Source organism: Geotrypetes seraphini, chromosome 6 (genome assembly GCF_902459505.1).
Source record: "Geotrypetes seraphini chromosome 6, aGeoSer1.1, whole genome shotgun sequence".
NCBI classification, from domain to species: Eukaryota; Metazoa; Chordata; class Amphibia; order Gymnophiona; family Dermophiidae; genus Geotrypetes; species Geotrypetes seraphini.
In genome coordinates this window covers 210,922,398-210,940,876 of record NC_047089.1, presented here as the reverse complement: position 1 = coordinate 210,940,876, position 18,479 = coordinate 210,922,398, and the positions used below count along the sequence as shown (strand labels likewise).

Sequence of the window (18,479 nt, the reverse complement as noted above, 5' to 3'; positions counted from 1 at the left end):
ACTGAAGAGCTACAAACGAAATTCTACTTGACAATTACTGGTAGAGATGCTGCCGCAGTAAATGCACCGAAGCCCGCGTAGGAATTGAATGGGCTTCGATGTTTTGTAAAAGGGGCCCTAAAATGCTTGCCTGTAGCTAGTCCTTTAAGAAACCCGGCACGGCCCATATTTGGGTACTGGTATCCTCTTGACCTTTCTAGGCCTGCCTCCCTCACAGGTGCAGTGATTGGCTGGTTAGAAGTCTCCTAGCTGGGCGGTGTCTGGATACGAGAAGTAACGATTGGCTCAGTAGAGGGTTGCGTCAAGACTTCCCGGTAGTGAATTTCCTCTGAAAGCTGTTTGGTGTAGAGACTAGAGAGCTTTAGATGTCATCTCTGCTGGGGGAGTTAAAGTGGGCGGGCCCCCGGGTGGGGCCCGATTTGCTTCCGTGAGAGCCTTGGAGGCAGAGTGGGAGGCTTCGGGACGAGGTCGGGGTGATCCATATGTCTGCCTTACGGAAGCTTGGTGGAGGCGCTGGGGGCGATGGCCCTGGATATGGCCGTTACTATGGCGACATGGTGGGACAAGAAGCGCTGCCCGAGGCACACTGGAAGATGGAGAGGAGCCCACGCGGGCAGGAAACCTGGTCACCGGGTTATTACTATTCCCAAGAGATGGGCCAGGAATGGCCTGAGCAGCCCCGGGCCTGCGGCCGACAGGTAATGTCCTTCATTCCCAAGCCCGGGAAGGTCAGGAATCTCTGCATCAGCCGGTAAAATCAGTTGAACATGTGGTAAAATCCAATCGTAGTTCTGTCCCGTGGAATGCATGGATTGATTTTCTTAAGAAAAATCTACGTAGTCCCCGGGACAAAAAAAAAAAAAGGATTGTCTCTAATTGGTTTGACTGACCTGGGGTGAAGTAACTAGCAACCCTACTTGGCATATAATGTAGGGCTTACCAAATCTGTTCTAGTGTCCCTGAAACTAGACTGATTTTTAGGACGTTTAAACTAGATATGTATGAGAGAGATTTGCCTACACTGGGTCTCCAGTATGTATACTGTATATGTCTATGTTGGACTATAATTTGTTTTGCTGTTATAAATGATGCGCAGCTTATGTATAAATATATATTTATACATAAGCTGCGCATCATTTATAACAGCAAAACAATGTACAGTCTAACATAAACTATAATATATAATTTTGGGAGCCACCAGGACAAGTTTTGGAAGCCCCGCAAATAATTTGTATAGGTCAGCTCCAGGGCTGCTTGATGACTGTTGAAATGATCCAGTAAATAATGATTGATAAAGAGCATGCCCCATCCAGTCTATACAGAATAGCAGCCAGTGTTGTACTTGCAACTCTGTGAGGGTAATTCCTACTCTCTTTATGTCTTTTAAAATCTGAAAAGTTTGGTTGTGACTGTGCTGGCCCAAATAATCATTTGACCTTGGCTGGAATGGCTGTAGGAGACAAATTAGAGATGATTTAATATTATTGCAAAATTACATGTCATTTTGAACTGAGGCCCTCTATCCTACCCACAAGGATTCTTCAGCAAGAAAGTTCTCTTATCCTATCTTGCCTCAATAAATCTGTTGCTGTCTCTATACCCCCCACCCTCCAGCTTCATTTTTCCTGCCCCTGTCTGTTGGCGAGGAAAACTCAAGAATTTGGCCTTTGCCTTTAAGAACATGAGAACAGCCATACTGGATCAGACCAATTGTCCATCTAGCCCAGTCTCCTGTTTCCAATTGAGGCTAATCCAGGCCACAAATACCTGGCTGAAACCCAAATAGTAGCAACACTCCATGCTACTGATCCAGGGCAAGCAGTGGCTTCCCCCATATCTGTCTCAATAACAGACTATGAATTTTTTTCTCCAGGAACTTGTCCACACTTTTCAAACCTAGCTACGCTAAGCACACCTATGGCAACAAGTTCCAGAGCTTAACTCTTCTTTGAGGAAAAAAGATTTCCTCTTATTTGTTTTAAAAGTATTCCCATATAATTTCATTGAGCGTACCATGGTTGTTGTTTTTTAAACTTTTGGAAAGAGTGAAAAATTGATTCAGTCTTTCTTGTCTGTTCTACACCACTCAGAGTTTTGTAGACCTCAATCATATCCACTCTTAACCATCTCTCTAGGATGGGCCTTTCTCATTTATGCTCCTAATCACTATAATACAGTACTGTATTAGAAAAGGATCGCGTCATCATGAATTTTTGATTTTAAAGCCAGGAGTTATTGCTCTTGGAGCTTCTTTCTTCTTACGACACCCATGCAAATGTGTAATATTATATCAAAAGCAAAAATATGTTTTCTTCGACCCTATTCAACTGACAACCTTTTTGTCGGCTGCGCAACTGAAGGCAGGGACATCATGAGTGCTCATTTAAATTTAATTTGGATACTTTTCAGCTGATCGAATTCCCTGTTTTCCTCTCTTTATAGTCCAATGATTTATATTAATGCTCGCTGTTAAAACTTCTTGGATCTATGATTTGTGGACTTGAGCTGGAGTTAAGTTTTATTTCTTTTTGATTGTGGTTATACTAAATTGAAATTTTGTGATTTTTTTGTTCTTTAGATAACTCCATCTTTCTGTACAAGTGGATACTAGACATGTTTATAGAAAATATGATAAATAAATAAATTTAAAAAAGAAAGAAAAGGATCATTTTCATTTGAACCTTTAAGGTATTGTGTCAAGGAAGTTTCATTTCTCCATGAGATAATAATTTACTTTATAGAAGCTAGCTCCAAGTCAGTACTGAAAAGCTAGCAAACTATGGACCACCTTATTCACATGCAGTAAAGATGTTATAACTTAAAATTGTAAGCATTAAAATATATATACAAATGTTTATGTGCATATACAGGTCAACACTAGCACAAAGAGGGTGCTCCTTTGTGTAGTTGATAGGGCAGTCCCTCAGGTACTGTGGCAGCTGTGGCAAGGTCGTTTGCAGTTGGTCCTGTGCAGCTGCAATCCTAAGTCAACCAATTTACCTTTAAGACAGTCAAGCTGTCCTGAGCCATTACTTATATAAATTCCTCTGTCCAATACACATCTGTAATTTATAACACCCTGGATTCTTCTAGTGTGTGCTTACTGTGTTGCCCTGGAGTTTTGCAATTTAATTCCAAAGGTAGCTTCCTCACTTAAAATGAACCAGGTTAGCAGGCACATTTTTATCTGTTGGAATTCTGATTGCTAAGAACAGGTATACATGACATCTGTCTGATCATTTACACCTAAAGTGGTGGCCTTTCTATCGATCCCTGGTAAATAAAGGAATGGTTATCTCACCTTTTCAAGTTTGTTGCCCTGTTGTAACTTACCAGTTTGATTTTGCCTTACAGACTATCATTGTTATACTCCTTTGACTATAGGAAGCACGGCTCTTAAGGATTTGGACTTTGCATCATTCTTTACAAATTCTTTTATCTAAATCGACCACATTTGAGAAAGAAGTGGTTATAGAAATGTATTCAGGCTGCAAATGATTGTTAAGAATAGATATTATATCAGGCCTTGACAAATTTTCTTAAGATTTAGAAACTAGCCCAAAAGCTTGGGAGCCAGAAGTTGAGACATCCCCCCACTTCCACCACCACTGTTTATTGTCTCCATAGACGCAAGGAAATGGAAGTGGAGGAGATCTCTTCTGAGGTCTATTACAGTTCCTTTAGGGCCTAATTACTAAGGCTGTCTTCTCAAATCAGACCTTTATTGCACCACTGAAGTCCAGTAGCAAAAATACAACCAGCAGCCTCCTCCCCCATTTCTCTCTCCACCCCTGCCCTTGTTATCTCTCCCCTTGCCTTGTCACATCTCTGTCTCTCAACCTGCCTCATTATTACCCAGCCTTTTTTAGCCCATTTCTCTCTACCTGTCTCCTTCCCCTGTCCCATCATCTCTCCTCTTAAAATCAGCTACCCTCCCAGCCAGCCCTCACCACCCAGTAAAGCATTCAACCAACCCCTGCCCACTCTCCTGCCTATACACCAGCAAACCAATCAGCATCCCTCCTCCTTTATCACCCCACTTCTTCCATCTGTCGTAACCATACCCTGTTCTCTGTGCCCACTACTGGAGCAGAAACCTCTTCCTTGCACCATGGATTTTGAATGAGTCTTGGCCACTTTTTGCAGGAACTCTCATGCTGGTCTGGCAAGACTTGAGACCAGAGTGAGAGATCCTGTATTGTATGGCTAAGACGCTCACAGAGCCATGCAGGGAGGAGGGAAGTTCTACTCCAGCAGCAGTGGCTGCAAGAAAAAAATGTTAAGCTTTAAAAATGATCACAAAAATCCCAGGCATCAGAGTCAAATTTTTAGTCAGCCTGGCAACCTAGTATCTGGGATTTGTCAAATTCTGTTACTTGTGTCTACCAAAGTGGATTCTTGCCATTGAAAGCTCAGGCCTCATATAAGTCTATAAGGTGCCACCAGCATCTCTCAACAGATGTTTCATAGGTGTTACGAGGGGGTGCTAAAAGGTTCTCAGCCCAATGAATTTCCTAAATTCTGAGTGTTATTTTATTTTACAAAGTGCCTATTTGCAGAATTGTAATGCTGTGTTTTGACATTTTTTTTCAGATCATTGATTGAACCATATTAACAAAGAGTGTAGAATTTTCAAGTATGGAACTTTATGCCGTCATGAAGTTCCTATTCTGCAGAAGAAAACTCCAAAGGCTATCCATGAATGTATAATGCAAACATTGAGTGACAAATGGCCATCATTCTTCACAGTGAAAAGTGGTGTGCAAACATTCAGCATGGAGATTTCGAGACCAAAGATGCAGCAAGGTCTTGGTGGCCTCAAACGGTGTCAATTCCTGAAATTGTTGATCATGTCCATGATCTGATTTTAGCAGTTCAGTGAATATCAGCTAAAACAATTGCTGAGACACTATAGATATCCAGGGGATGTACTGGTTGTATAATCCACGAGCAGCTGAGTATGCCAAGTGGGTGCCCAAATGTTTAAATGCTGACAAGAAATGATGTCAAGTGGATGCTTCCAAGTTGATTTTGCAGCATTTTCAGCGAGCTGGTGCCAACTTTTTGGAACAATTAGTTACTGTTGATGAAACATGGTTACACCACTATAATCCTGAGACAAAACAACAGTCCATGCAATGGCGACACTTAGGTTCTCCAAGGCCAAGGAAATTCAAGACCCAAAAGTCAGCAAGAAAGGTCATGGCTACAGTGTTTTGGGATCAGGAAGGTGTTGTAATGACTATCTTCCAAGGAGCCAAATAGTTAATGTAGAATGCTACTGTAACTTGCTGTGTCGATTAAAGGAGGTATTGAAAGAAAAAAGGAGAGGGAAGCTGTGGAAAGGAGTTCTCTTTTTGCAAGACAATGCATCTACTCACAAGGCTGGCAAAACAATAGATGTTTTAATACAGTTGGGGTTTCAATGCATAGACCGTCCACCCTACTCGTTAGATCTTGCTCCATCTGACTATTTTCTGTTTCCAAACCTTAAAAAGAGTTTAAAAGGACAACAATTTTTGAGTGATTTAGAGGTAATTGCAGCAGCAGAGCAGTATTTCAGTGACCAGACATCAGAGTATTTTTTTGGAAGGGTTACAGAAACTGTGTGTTGAACTTGGGGGTGAATATGTGGACCAATTTGTGAGTTTAATGTATTGAAATCATTCCCTTCTTGGTTGAGCTGAGAACTTTTCAGCACCGCTTCTATCCTTTTCATTTTTAAAACCAATTTTTTTCCCCCCAAATTGACTTGGAATGGATCTAGGATACTCAGGAGTGAGTCTTTTAAAAAGCATAAAGTGCAACAGAAAATGCTCAACAGGTCAGTTCTCATAGAACTGAATCCTATACAAATAGTGATGGAGTGGAGTGAGGGCAGAGCCAGGGCTATTTTGGGAAATTATCTGGAGGGTGGCAATCTTCCGTCTGATATCCAAATAACTTAGGAGAGAGGCTGTCTAAATCTATCCAGATAGCAGACTGAATATTGCCACTAACCAGATAAGCTCTGATGTTGAATGTCCAGAAGTTTTATGGCCATGGCAATCGGCATTAAAAAAAGTAAAAACAGACCACAGTGGTAGAATATTGTTGACCAGATATTATTTACTGTTTTAAATAAATCTTGAGTTCCTTGCAGTTGCCCAATAATTAGATTATTTTGAAATCTGAAATGATGTGTTCTGTTTTTGTTCAGCATAAATGGTTGTAGATAATGCAAAACCTGCTGTACTAATGTTTGATATGTCGTACATCAAGATGATTGGATTCCTTTAAATACCTCATGTAGGAAATCTTCTGTATTCAGTAAGAGGGCTTTCTCACAGCCTTTGATGCGATAGGCTGAAGTGGTATGCTCTGGATTCTGTCAATGTATGGGATTTTAATCTTGCTTCAATGGCTTTCAGCTCAGTGCTGTAATCATTAGGCTGGGGTGAAGGAGTAGCTTAATAGTTAGAGCACTGGACTGAAAGCCATTGAAGCAAGTTTTGTATCCAAATCTTGGACAAGTCATTTAACCCTTCATTGCCTTGAGTACAAACTTCCCCCCTGCCTTCGCATATCTGCTGGATATGCGAAGGCAAGAGTCCCAGCATACGCGATGGCAGCAGGAAGTTGCAAGTCAGCTGACGCCAATGCCAGAGCCTCTCTTCCTGCCCAGTGTGCGAGATTACGTGCAAGACCGTGGCTATAAAATACAGGTATTGCTGGACAGGGGAGGAAGGGAGAAGGGAGTTCTGCTGGACTTGGCAGAAAGGGAGGGAAAGGAAAGGTGCTGCATACTGGAGGGGAGGGTGAGATGGTACATGGAGAAAGAGCATATTGGGTTGGGAGGTGGGAAGGAGGGATGCCACTGAGGGAAGAGGCAAGGACAGAGAGAGAAAACATACAGGAGACAGAAAGTGTTGGACTCATGGAGAGGGCAAGATGGATAGGGAGGATAGAAAGGAGAGAAGGAGAAATGTTACACTAGGGAAGAGGGAGAGAACAGAAAGTGACTCATGGAGGGAGAGAGAGATGTTGTTAGGTTGAGGGAAAGAGGACCAGAGAAGAAGCATGCAGGAGGAAGAGAGAATAAAATGGACTGGTGGAAAGGAGGGAGAAATGTTGGACTGGTAGGGGGGCCAGAAAGGAGGAAGGGAAGGGAGATGGACTGCAGGGGGCAGAAAAGTGGAAGGGAAAGAGAAATGTTACACTGGGGGAGGAGGGAAGGAGAGAGATGTCAGACCACGGAAATAGGGAGGGAAGGAGAGAGAGATAGGAAGGGAAGGTAAGACATGAAAACGTAGATTTTGAGAAGAAAGCAGAAAAATTGAATGTTAAGTTAATGCCAAAGATGGATGCAAGGCAGAAAGTGAGGATGGAGAGAAAAACAGTCAATGGACAAGAAGGCCCTGGAAACATAGTTAAAAGCACAGAAAAATAAAGTTGCCAGACAACAAAGGTAGGGAAAATGATTTTATTTTCAATATAGTGATTAAAATGTGTCAGTTCTGAGAAAGGAAAGATGTTAAACTTAAACTGTGAGGGCCACAGAAAAAATAGGGTACTTGGAGGACCGCAGAAAAAAATAGTTAATATCTTATTAAAGAAATGACAATGAGGTAAAACTCTTTATAGTTTATAAATGTTTTCTTTAACTGTTAAATGAAAGATTTATAAACTATAAAGAGTTTTTACCTCATGCAAAATTGTCATTTCTTTAATAAGACATTAACTATTTTTTCTGCAGCCCTCCATGTACCTACAAATCCAAAATATGGCCCTGCAATGGGTTTGAGTTTGAGACCACTGTATTAGATAGATTGTGAGCCCTCCGGGAAAGATAAGGAAAATGCTTGAAGTACCTGTATGTAAACTGCTTTGAAGGTGGTTGTAAAACTACAAAAAGGCAATATACAATTCCCAATCCATTTCCCTTTTCTGACATTGTTCCAAAACCTGCATATTTTTTACTTAATTGAGGACAGTTGTAAACAGAAGATGGGGTTAAAGTGAGGACTGCAAAATCTGCATAATTATTTGGAAGACATATCCACAGAAAGTAGGTGCAAGTTTCTGTAATTTTCTTCAGGCAGTTTTCAAAATTAAGATACATGCGCACCATCACTGAAAACATATGTACAATTTGCAGATAAGAAGTACTCAGGCTTTGCAACAATGTGGGAAGTGTGAAAAGTGCTTTAAATATGACCTTTAGGAACAAATGTTTTGTAATTAGAGAATTTAAAGTGGTGTTCTTTATTCTCCTCTATAGGAGCAGCCTTACCCTGCTTACAGCCCCAGTTACTGGAACTCTTTAGAACATCCTCCGGCTCCGTACCCAGCTGCTTACTCCATGGGACCAGAAATGCAAAGCCAGGTACAGTGCTATGTAAACCAGAGTGGCCTGTGGAGGATGTGGGGCTTCATTTGCATAATTCAGTAGGGACCATTTGCAAAAATCATAATCATGCAATAATTGTGCTGGCCCTGGCCTCTGGCCTTAGATAATTCTCCCTGTCTTAATTAAGTGCATCTTTTCTGCTTATGCTGTAGTCTTAGCATCAAAGGAATGGTTTCCTGCCAAGCTAATCTCTCTTAATAGCAGGTACCCTAAGGGCAGGTGTGATTTAAGAAGCCTTGTTTGTAATTTTCTTTCAATTATGCTTGAAGTTTGGCACCAGGAAGTTCCACCCACTGATATTAGCATGTAACGGGGCTTTAAAGTAGAAACCTGAATTTGTTTGCTGTGCTCTAGGGAAGCAGTTTTAGTTCCACATATGTGCTCCATTTGAATTTCCTGCTTGCAGTAGACCAAGAGTTAATGGGGGTGTTATCAGTGAAGGTAATGGCAAAGAAAAATATTCCATGTTTTCTCTGATTTCAACTTGATATGGCTTAGCAGTCGAATGTAGCAGAGCAAAGGCTAGAGAAAGTACACTGCAATAGAAGCCATCAATTTTACCACCATCAGAAGTATGGGGATACAAAATATCTAGGCACAGAAAATGTCTTTTGTCATCGCCTTCCTTCCTCCATGATGACTTTTTGCAGGGTATCGTGCTTTGCACTGTTTGAAGCTGGGCCACAGCCAGAACAATACCATACCATATTGTTTCTTATACCCTGCAATCATCTACTTGGAATCTTTGTGGCATACATAAGATTAATAAGGATTCATAACAGGAACATCAAGGATCAGACAGTATAGTGTTCAAGTCCTGGACTATAGTGAGTATAGATGCATTTTTAGTGATTTCCTGACTTGAAGATAGGAAGGGATCTGTTGTAAGCAGGTCAGAAGGCAATTCCAAATCTTGGAGCCTTGGAACTTGAAGGTGGACTTGAAGAGTGATTTCCTCCAGACTTGGAGTGGAAAGGGCAGTTTGCAGCGCTGGGTCATTTTTGAGTTGTAGAAGAATGTGCGACCTGAATGGCAGAAGTTAGTCCTGTCGAGTTTTCCCAATATATGGCCTTGTGGACCATACATGTTACTTTAAATTGGATTCTGCTTTTAACTGTCAGCCAGTGTAGCTCTTCACAGCAGCAGGCTGGCCCTTCCATATAGGGTCTAGCGAAGGATCAGTCTAGCTGCTGTGTTCTGGAGTAACCTCAATCTCTTAAGACCTTTCATTGGGATGTTACAGTATAAAGAGCACCAATAGTCCAGATACGGGAGTAAGATTGCCTCGGCTACTATCCTAAAACTGGTCAGGCTAAGGGCTGATCTTATAGTCATCAGTTACCTCAGTCTGAAGAAAACCTTTTTGAGCAGTGAGGCGATCTGCTTTCCCATAGTATGATTGGACAACGCCTAGTACCTTCGACGTTTTGTTTATCATTAGCTTCTCGCCTGAAGACAGAGTTATCTTTGTGTGTGGTAGTGAGTTATAATAGCTGAACCAGAGCACCTTCGTCTGAAATGCGACATCAATAAAAAGTGTCTCAATTGCATTTGTGGATTCTTTCCATGTGTGTGCATGTTACAACAATGCATTCTGTTTCCTGTCCCTTCGTATAAATCTGGGTTACAGGAAGGCATGGTAGGTTTGATTAAGAAGTGACAAGAGTTCTATTCTTCTCTATTAAGACTGAAAATCCTATAGACAGTAGTAGTGAAGACCTCTTAGAAAGAAATGCTGCATGTTTTTATTTACATAGAAGGTGCAATATTATCTTTCTGAACTCCATTCCAAAGGCATGGCTAAGCTTTCTTTCCAACACCAGCAACTACTCTTGGAAACAAAGGGCTAGTCTGGTGTCAAGCTTTGGCTATGAAAGAGCACCACCCCAAGCTGAAAGCAAATTTTATTTCACAACTTGTCTGATTATACCATTCTGACCTCTTCTCAGTGCCAGGCTAGGACAATGCAGTAGTTTTGTTTTGTTAGTATAAAGGGCTGATCACAAAGCTGAATCATAGCACCTGTGGTCAGTAGGAGTGAAGCTCAAGTGTTCTCATGTGGGTGGTGATGCGGCGCTTCAAGCAAGAAGGTCTTGGTAATGATGTCATACCTGGGAGGGAGGGACAAACTAGTTTTCACCATTTAGGTGGGCGCTTCTGATTGTATCAAGAGTAAACAGGTATAGGCATGAGATTTAAATGCATTTTGAAATACAAAGGTACAGAATTAAGCTTGCAAGTGTTGTTCAGATCCGTTTTCTAATTTGTGCTTCATGCAGTTTTTATTTCCTTCTTTTTATCTGAGAGATTAGCGAGTTTTACAAAGAAATTAAGCAGTTGGGGTTTTGATCACCTTTGACTGCAGATATTTAAGGCTTAGAAGAGAAGGCATTTCTGACTACATCATTCACTTGTGTTTAGTAAATTTAGGCTGTAACTAATGTGTATTGGGGCATCTCTCCATCCTGCTTGAACCTCACTGGCTTCTGCTATTAGGTAAAACACCAAAGAAAGTTGGTTTGAGTTAGTATGTGTTTCCAGAGAAGTTTGAAATAAACTTGTTCCTGTTCTACTGTATGATACAAGAAATCAAGAGATGATCTATGCTTCAGGTAAGAAAGATACAGGAGAAGAATCTAGCTGTATATACATAATTTCCTGTCTGTATTTTTCAGGGAATGGAGCCATATGCCAATGGAGTTTATGGTTCACCATATGTCTCCACTCCAGCGGGGCCTATAAACCAACAGTATCCTACAGGTACCTTCTATTCTCCTGCACATCCTCAGGTTCCATATCCCACGGAACCCACAGCTACATACAAGACTTCTGGGGGCTCATCAGCCAGCTCACAGTGGCCCTATTCCCACCAGGGCTGCGTTATGGAAGGTCCTTCTCACAGAAACCAGGGTCCAGTGTACCCGCCTTGCTGCTCCCATCAGGTAAGTGGAGCAATAGATACAAAGGGACCAGCATGTTCTGAGGGTCTTCTTAACCATGGGCTGATTATTCAGCAGCGCATATGCGGGTAGGAGTGACTTCTTCCCAAATAAGTGCTGTTCACAGGAGCCATGCTTGGTTTTTCAGTGGACAGTGCCACTGAAAATATTATCTGACTATTCCAGCCCCATCTGGGTAGTACCAGCATAGTCTGGAGGCAGAGCCAATAGATATTTTGCTGTCCTAATTTACCTGGATAATTGTTCCAATGCTGTCTGCTGGTCAGGCTATACCCAGACATTCAGCACTGCTATCTGGATATCAGCCTGTGCTGTAAACACTGTATTGCCATATAGATTAAAATGCTAACTACTGTGCTTAAATAACAGGGAATGGAGCTGTTCCTCAGGAGTAGTAGACTATACATCCCTTCTCTAACCTCTAATCTAGAACAAGGGTGCTCATTGTCGGTGCTTGAGAGCTGTAATCCAGTTGGTTTGTCATGATTTCCCCAGTGAATATGCCTGAGATCTATTTACATACAATGGAGGCAATATGCAAAAAGATCACATGCATATTCATTGAGGAAATCTGAAAACTCAACTGGGTTGCATCCCTTGAAGACTGACATTGAGCACTGCTAGTCTAGAAGTTAAAACAGGGCTTTGAATTCCATGTACCATCATAAAACAGAACAGCATCAGCATGGAGGAGTCCCCTTCTTTTGAAGAGATTTATTTAGTCATCGGCTTTCTTATTTCATATACCATAAAAGCTACAATAGTTAGTAACAAGAATAATACAAGGGAGTGTTGAAAAGTTCCCCAAGAAGGGAATGACATGAAGCCATGAAATGTACCTGTTATTCCACATGTTCACCCCTAAAGTTCAAAACACTTGGCACATCATGTCTGAAGTTTCTGTAACCCTTCCAAAAAATACTCTGATGTCTAGTCACTTAAATACTGCTTCACTGCTGCAATCCCTCCGAATCACTTGGAAACAGAAAATAGATGGTGCAAGATCTGGTGAGTAGGGTAGATGGTCTATACACTGAAACTACAACCGCGTCAAAACATCTATCGTTTTTCCAGCCTTGTGAGCAAGTGCAATGCCTTGCAAAAACAGAACTCTTTTCTGCATTTTCCCTCTCCTTTTTTTATTTCAATTCCTCCTTTAATCGGCACAGCAAGTTACAATAGTATTCTGCATTAACTGTTTGGCAACTTAGAAGATGGTCAGTCATTACAACACCTTCCTGATCCCAAAACACTGTGGCCATGACCTTTCCTGCTGACTTTTGGGTCTTGAATTTCCTTGGCCTTCAAGAACCTGAGTACCGCCATTGCATGGACTGTTGTTTTGTCTCAGGATCATAATGGTGCAATTATGTTTCATCAGCCATAACTAGTTGTTCCAAAATGTTGGCACCAGCTCACTGAAAATGCTACAAAATCAACTTGGAAGTGTCCACTCAACATTTCTCATCAGCATTCAAATATTTGGGCACCCACTTAGCTGTTAGCTTCTGCATACCCAGTTGTTTGTGGATTATGCACCCAACACATTCCCTGGGTACCAGTAGTGTCTCAGTGATTGTTTTAGCTGGAAAAAGTTAATGTATCAATATCAGTATAACCGTAAGTTATGATGCGGATGCGAGATGTGTGTTACCAGATGCTCACAATTAGAGAATGACAGTTAGCCACGGGTGACCTGCCGAGACGGTGGGGGAAAACAAGTGTTCACCATGGCTACGGTGATAAGGCCATTCACCGCCCTATGGAGTGGTGAATGGTCTTGTCTCCGCAGTTAAGGGAAGGAACGCACGCGGTCACCGATCACGCTCCTTCCCTCCATACTAACAATCTCTGCCGCCCCCCGTCTGAGCATCATTTCCTTTGTACAAGCTGCCGAAGCATTGAAGTTACGTGTGATTGCCATAAAGGTCATCTCTGATGCTACCGGAAGTTGCGTCAGAGATGACCTTTCCTGCAGCCAAATGCAACTTCAGTGCTCCGGCAGCTCTTAGAAAGGAAATTTAGAAATTGCCTACCACAAGGGGAAGGGAGGGAGAAAGGGAGGAAAGGTGGGGTGGAGAGGAACAGACGCTGAAGGGAACTGGGGAAGGGAGAGAAGAGAGAAGACACTGAAGGGAAATGGGGAAGAGAGAGATTCCAGACTAGGGGGGAGCGGAGGGAAGAAGATGGGTGCCAGACCAATTGGGGAGGGGGGTGGAGGGAGAGATGGAAGGGAAAGGCACAGTAACAGAACATATGGAAGAGGCAGAGAGAAAGCAGACAGTGGATGAAACGAAATGAATGAGGAGAAGATGAGGAAAACAGAAACCAGACAACAAAGGTAGAAAAAAAATTTCCATTTCTTTTTTTTTTTTTTTTCTTTAGGATAAAGTAGTATATTAGTTGTGTTGATAAACATTTATAAACAAAGGCCTGCCAGCTGAACATCTTTCTCTAGTTCAGCAGCCAGAACTTTGATTTATAAAATGACAATTGTACAGAATATTATTTCTTTTTATACTTTAATAAAATAAGTTCAGTATAAAACTATTCGAAGCTTGTGTGGATGGGATCAGATGGTTTGCGGGGACAGGGACTGAGCTCACGGGGACAGGTCAGGCACGAGCTTGCGGGGATGGGGGTAGACATGGGGGACAAAGTTTTTCTACACACTAGCATAAGGATCAGGGTCTGTAAATTCTACTTTTATACTCAAATCAATACCCTATATGGAACTGACAAAAGACTCTACAACACTAAAAGGCCTCAATCAAACACACCATACATTCACACAACTACAAGTGGAAAAACCAAAAGAAGAACCAAAATAAGAAAAAAAGAAAGAAGTGGAGAAATAGCCTCAGGTCTGCTTCATCTGGCAAAAAACTGACATTACTCTACAGGCTATTACAGTGCCTTTTTTCACTTTTTGTGTTCACATGTGCAAGTGGTTATCTTATTGAAATGGAGTTTTTTGCCAGATGAAGCAGAACCTGAGACTTTTTCTCCACTTCTTTCTTTTTTTTCTTTCCTGTTCTTTTGTTTTTTCCACTTGTGGTTGTGTGAATGTATGGTGTATTTGATTGAGGCCTTTTAGTGTTGTAGAGTCTTTTGTCAGTTCTATATAGGGTATTGATTTGAGTATAAAAGGACAAAGTTTTTCCCCATGTCATTCTCTACTCACTATCACTTATATGATGTCACTAATCACCATTTGGTCCTGTGAATGCATATTATATTTTATTTCTAGCACTTTTATGTACACATGATGTGCACCTATCAAATTCATATGGGGATTCTTTTAAATAATTCACTTCTCACAGATCGGTCACTACCACATTTGATATTTTTCAACTGGTTCTGACACACATCTCGCACTTGCACCATAACTCACAATTACACTGATATTATACACTTTAGTGACACATTAACTTTTTCCATTCTATAGGACCCCGATGAAGACGTGTTGATCAAAACACGGACCGTGTTGGGTCCCTTTACCTGTTTAAAAGATGGTGTGCAACAGATTGTTTATTGTAACAAATACTGCCTGCATCTTGTACAGTTGTCTGCAGTTTTCTTTTCTTATGCCTCTCTCTATACAGCTCAACATCCTTTTGGCTACAGCCACTGCTTTGTCGCACTGTTTCATTGCCTTCAGATCCTCGGACACTATCACCCCAAGGCCCCTCTCCCCAGCTGTGCATATCAGCCTCTCAGCACATAAAGTTCCCTCGGATTTCTACTCCCCAAGTGCATCACTCTGCACTTCTTTGTATTAAATTTTAGTTGCTAAACAGTAGACCACTCTTAACTTTTGAAGATTTTTTTTCATGTTTTCCATTCCCTCTGTGGTGTCCACACTGTTACAAATCTTGGTATCACCCGCAAAAAGGCAAACCTTACCTTCTAACCCTTCAGCAATATCACTCACAAATATATTAAACAGAATTGGACTCAACACCGATCTTTGTGGCACTCCACTACTCACCTTTCCTTCCTCTGAATGAATTCCATTAACCACCACCCTCTGGCTTCTGTCTGTCAATGAGTTTCTAATCCAGTATCACTTTGGGTCCTAATTTCTGTCTATCAAGTTTATCCAAGAGCCTCCTATGAGGAACCATGTCAAAGATTTTGCTGAATTCTAAGTAAATTACATCTAATACACAACCTCGATTCAGTTCTCTGGTCGCCCAGTCAAAGAACTCAATCAGGTTTTTTTTACATGATTTGCCTTTAGTAAAGCTACGTTTCCTGGCCTTGGATCTTGTAACCCATTGGATTCTAGGAAATTCACTATCCTTTCCTTTAGCAACACTTTCATTATTTTTCCAACAACTGAAGTGAGGCTTACTGGCCTGTAGTTTCTCGCTTCATCTTTGCGACCACTTTTGTGAAGAGGGACCATAAGAACATAAGAAGTTGCCTCCACTGGGTCAGACCGAGGTCCATCTCGCCCAGCGGTCCGCTCCCGCGGCGGCCCATCAGGTCTGCGACCTGTGAAGTGGTTTCTGACCACTTTTATAACCTACCTCAAGTTCTATCTGTACCCCTCTATCCCTTTATCCTCCAGGAACCTATCCAAACCCTTCTTGAACCCCTGTACAGAGTTCTGGCCTATCACTTCCTCCGGAAGCGTGTTCCATGTGTCCACCACCCTCTGCGTAAAAAAGAATTTTCTAGCATTTGTTCTAAACCTGTCCCCTTTCAATTTCTCCGAGTGACCCCTAGTGCTTGTGGCTCCCCTCAGTTTGAAGAATCTGTCCTTATTTACTCTCTCTATGCCCTTAAGGATTTTGAAGGTTTCTATCATGTCCCCTCTAAGTCTCCTCTTCTCCAGGGAGAACAGCCCCAGCATTTTTAACCTGTCAGCGTATGAAAAATTTTCCATACCATTTATTAGTTTAGTCGCCCTCCTCTGCACTCCCTCGAGTATCGCCAAATCGGCTATTTTCCAATCTTGCGAAACCTCTCTTATCTCTAAGGAGTTATTGAACAAATCTTTTAGAGGACCTACCAGAATCTCTCTGAGCTCCCCTAGTATCCTGAGTTGGATGCCTATCAGCTCTTTCTTCAGGTATTCGCTTATTTTACTAAAGTCCACATGTTTGAAATACAGGACTTTGAATTTTGTATGAATTTTCATTTTAGTTGTTATATCATACCAAACTGTCTGATGATCACTACCGCCCAATTTAGATACTAGATACACTTTCCCCATTTGTGAGCATTAGATCCAGCATAGCTTCTTCCCTCATGGGTTCTGTCACCATTTGCCTCGGGAGAGTATTTTGAAAGGCATCCACAATCTCTCTGCTTCTTTCTGATTTCACAGATGGAACTTTCCAATCCACATCTGGCAAGTTGAAATCACCTATCAATATCGCCTCCCCTTTCTTTCCCAACTTCTGGATATCTGCAACCAGATCTTTATCAAGTTGCTTGGATTGTGTCTGAGATACATAGACAACTCCCATGTAGATAGAAGTTTCATCTTCTCTTTTCAAAGCTATCCATATCACTTCCTCCTTTCCCCAGACCCCTTGCAGTTCAGTCGCTGTTTTTAGCTACTCCTCCACTTTTTCAGCCATCCCTGTCCTTCCTAAAAAGATTATAGCCTCTATGTTAGCATCCCATCCATGGGAATCACTGAATCATGTTTCTGTGATAGCAACAACATCTAAGTCTGCCTCTAACATCAGGGCCTGCAGATCATGAACTTTGTTGCTTAGACTTTGAGCATTTGTTGTCATTGCTTTCCAGCTACCTTTCAGTGACTGATCATTTTTTGCATAGTTTTTTGCCTAGTCTCCGTTCCTATTGCATTGCTAAGAAATTAATTGCTAAGATTGTTATTTACATTGCTATCTTTACTACTGTGACATCCTGTCTTTTGCTAGGTGTGGCCACCAGAAATGACCTTCATCCATATGCCACTCCCACTTTTTAGTTTAAATGCCTAGAAACTTATTGCCTGAATTTCTCAGCAAGGATTATTTTACCTGCCATAGCACAAGGCAACAAAAATAACATTTTCAGAATCATCTGACAACACAGCACATTTTTCTAAATCAGTTTTTCACATTGATTTCAGATCTGTTATTAGTTGGGGTTTTTTTCAGTCAGGTAAACTTTTAAAGTTATGACTAATGTTAGTTTGTAGCGTTTTAGCATATAGGGTTTTAAGAATTGCAGCATCAACTTAAAGAAATGTTGCAGTATTTTCAGTCCAAAGTCAAATAAGCACATAGCATAGCATAATTATACTGGACTGTGTCACTTAGCAACCAATGGTGGAAGAAATATTTTATGAGGATCCACCAATGGCATAATTTTCATACTGCTTGTCTCTGGGTTATAGGTATCCCTCAGCTGCCAGACACGCTTGACATAATGTTCAGCTGTAGATCTGCTATCCCACAAGCACAGGAAACAGAAGTATTTAGTGAATCTGATCTAATCTTCCATTTGTGAGTTGCACATACCTAAACAGGCTCAAGGTGACAGATCAAAGAGGAAGGGGAAAGTAGAAGGGGAAGGGGGCTTGGAAAAGCAAGAGGAGGGACCTAGAAGTGGGGGGTGCTATATAGAACTGAAGACAGATAATTGCAAAGAGGTTAATCCTCCATGCATTCCCATTAGCATGCCAATGATCTTCAGATCACCACAGATGTTCCACTGGTGTGTTTTATAACTGATTGCTTCTAGTAAATTCTTTATATTCTCATAAGACTCCTTTAGATGAGCAGAATGGGCAATTGATATACTTGGTTTGGAATTTCCGTTGTGCAGTAACACTGCCTTCTAGTTTCTCTGTGAAGAATCAATGAAGAGATGCCATTCACCTGGACAATGCACTTGTGACAAACTGTTGAAGAGCCTTTTGTCATGACAAAAGCACAATGAGCCATTTACAGTGAAGAATGTTGATAAGTTATGATTCCTTGGAACACCTGGTACAGATGATATGTGGAGCCCAAGACTTATCCTAGTCAATTTGTATACTTTCTTCAGATCTACGGTAATTGGGTGATGTGCTTTCATCGTGAATGAACCATAGAGTTAACAGAAACTATCTGGATGATTAGTACAATGTGTTGGCATGATAAAAACTGATATTAATCACC

The 18,479-nt window shown here is 41.4% G+C and overlaps 1 protein-coding gene across 1 annotated transcript in view; it reads left to right on the top strand.

Annotated features, from left to right (window-relative positions):
* The first annotated feature begins 292 nt into the window (after positions 1–292).
* Positions 293–18,479, top strand: part of BAG4 (BAG cochaperone 4) — a 34,412-nt gene continuing 16,225 nt past the window's right edge. Inside the window, exons 1-3 of the mRNA XM_033948720.1 lie at positions 293–698; positions 8,261–8,365; positions 11,065–11,331. Coding sequence (XP_033804611.1) covers positions 483–698; positions 8,261–8,365; positions 11,065–11,331 — 588 coding nt within the window. The 5' untranslated portion in view covers positions 293–482. The remainder of the gene's footprint in view (positions 699–8,260; positions 8,366–11,064; positions 11,332–18,479) is intronic.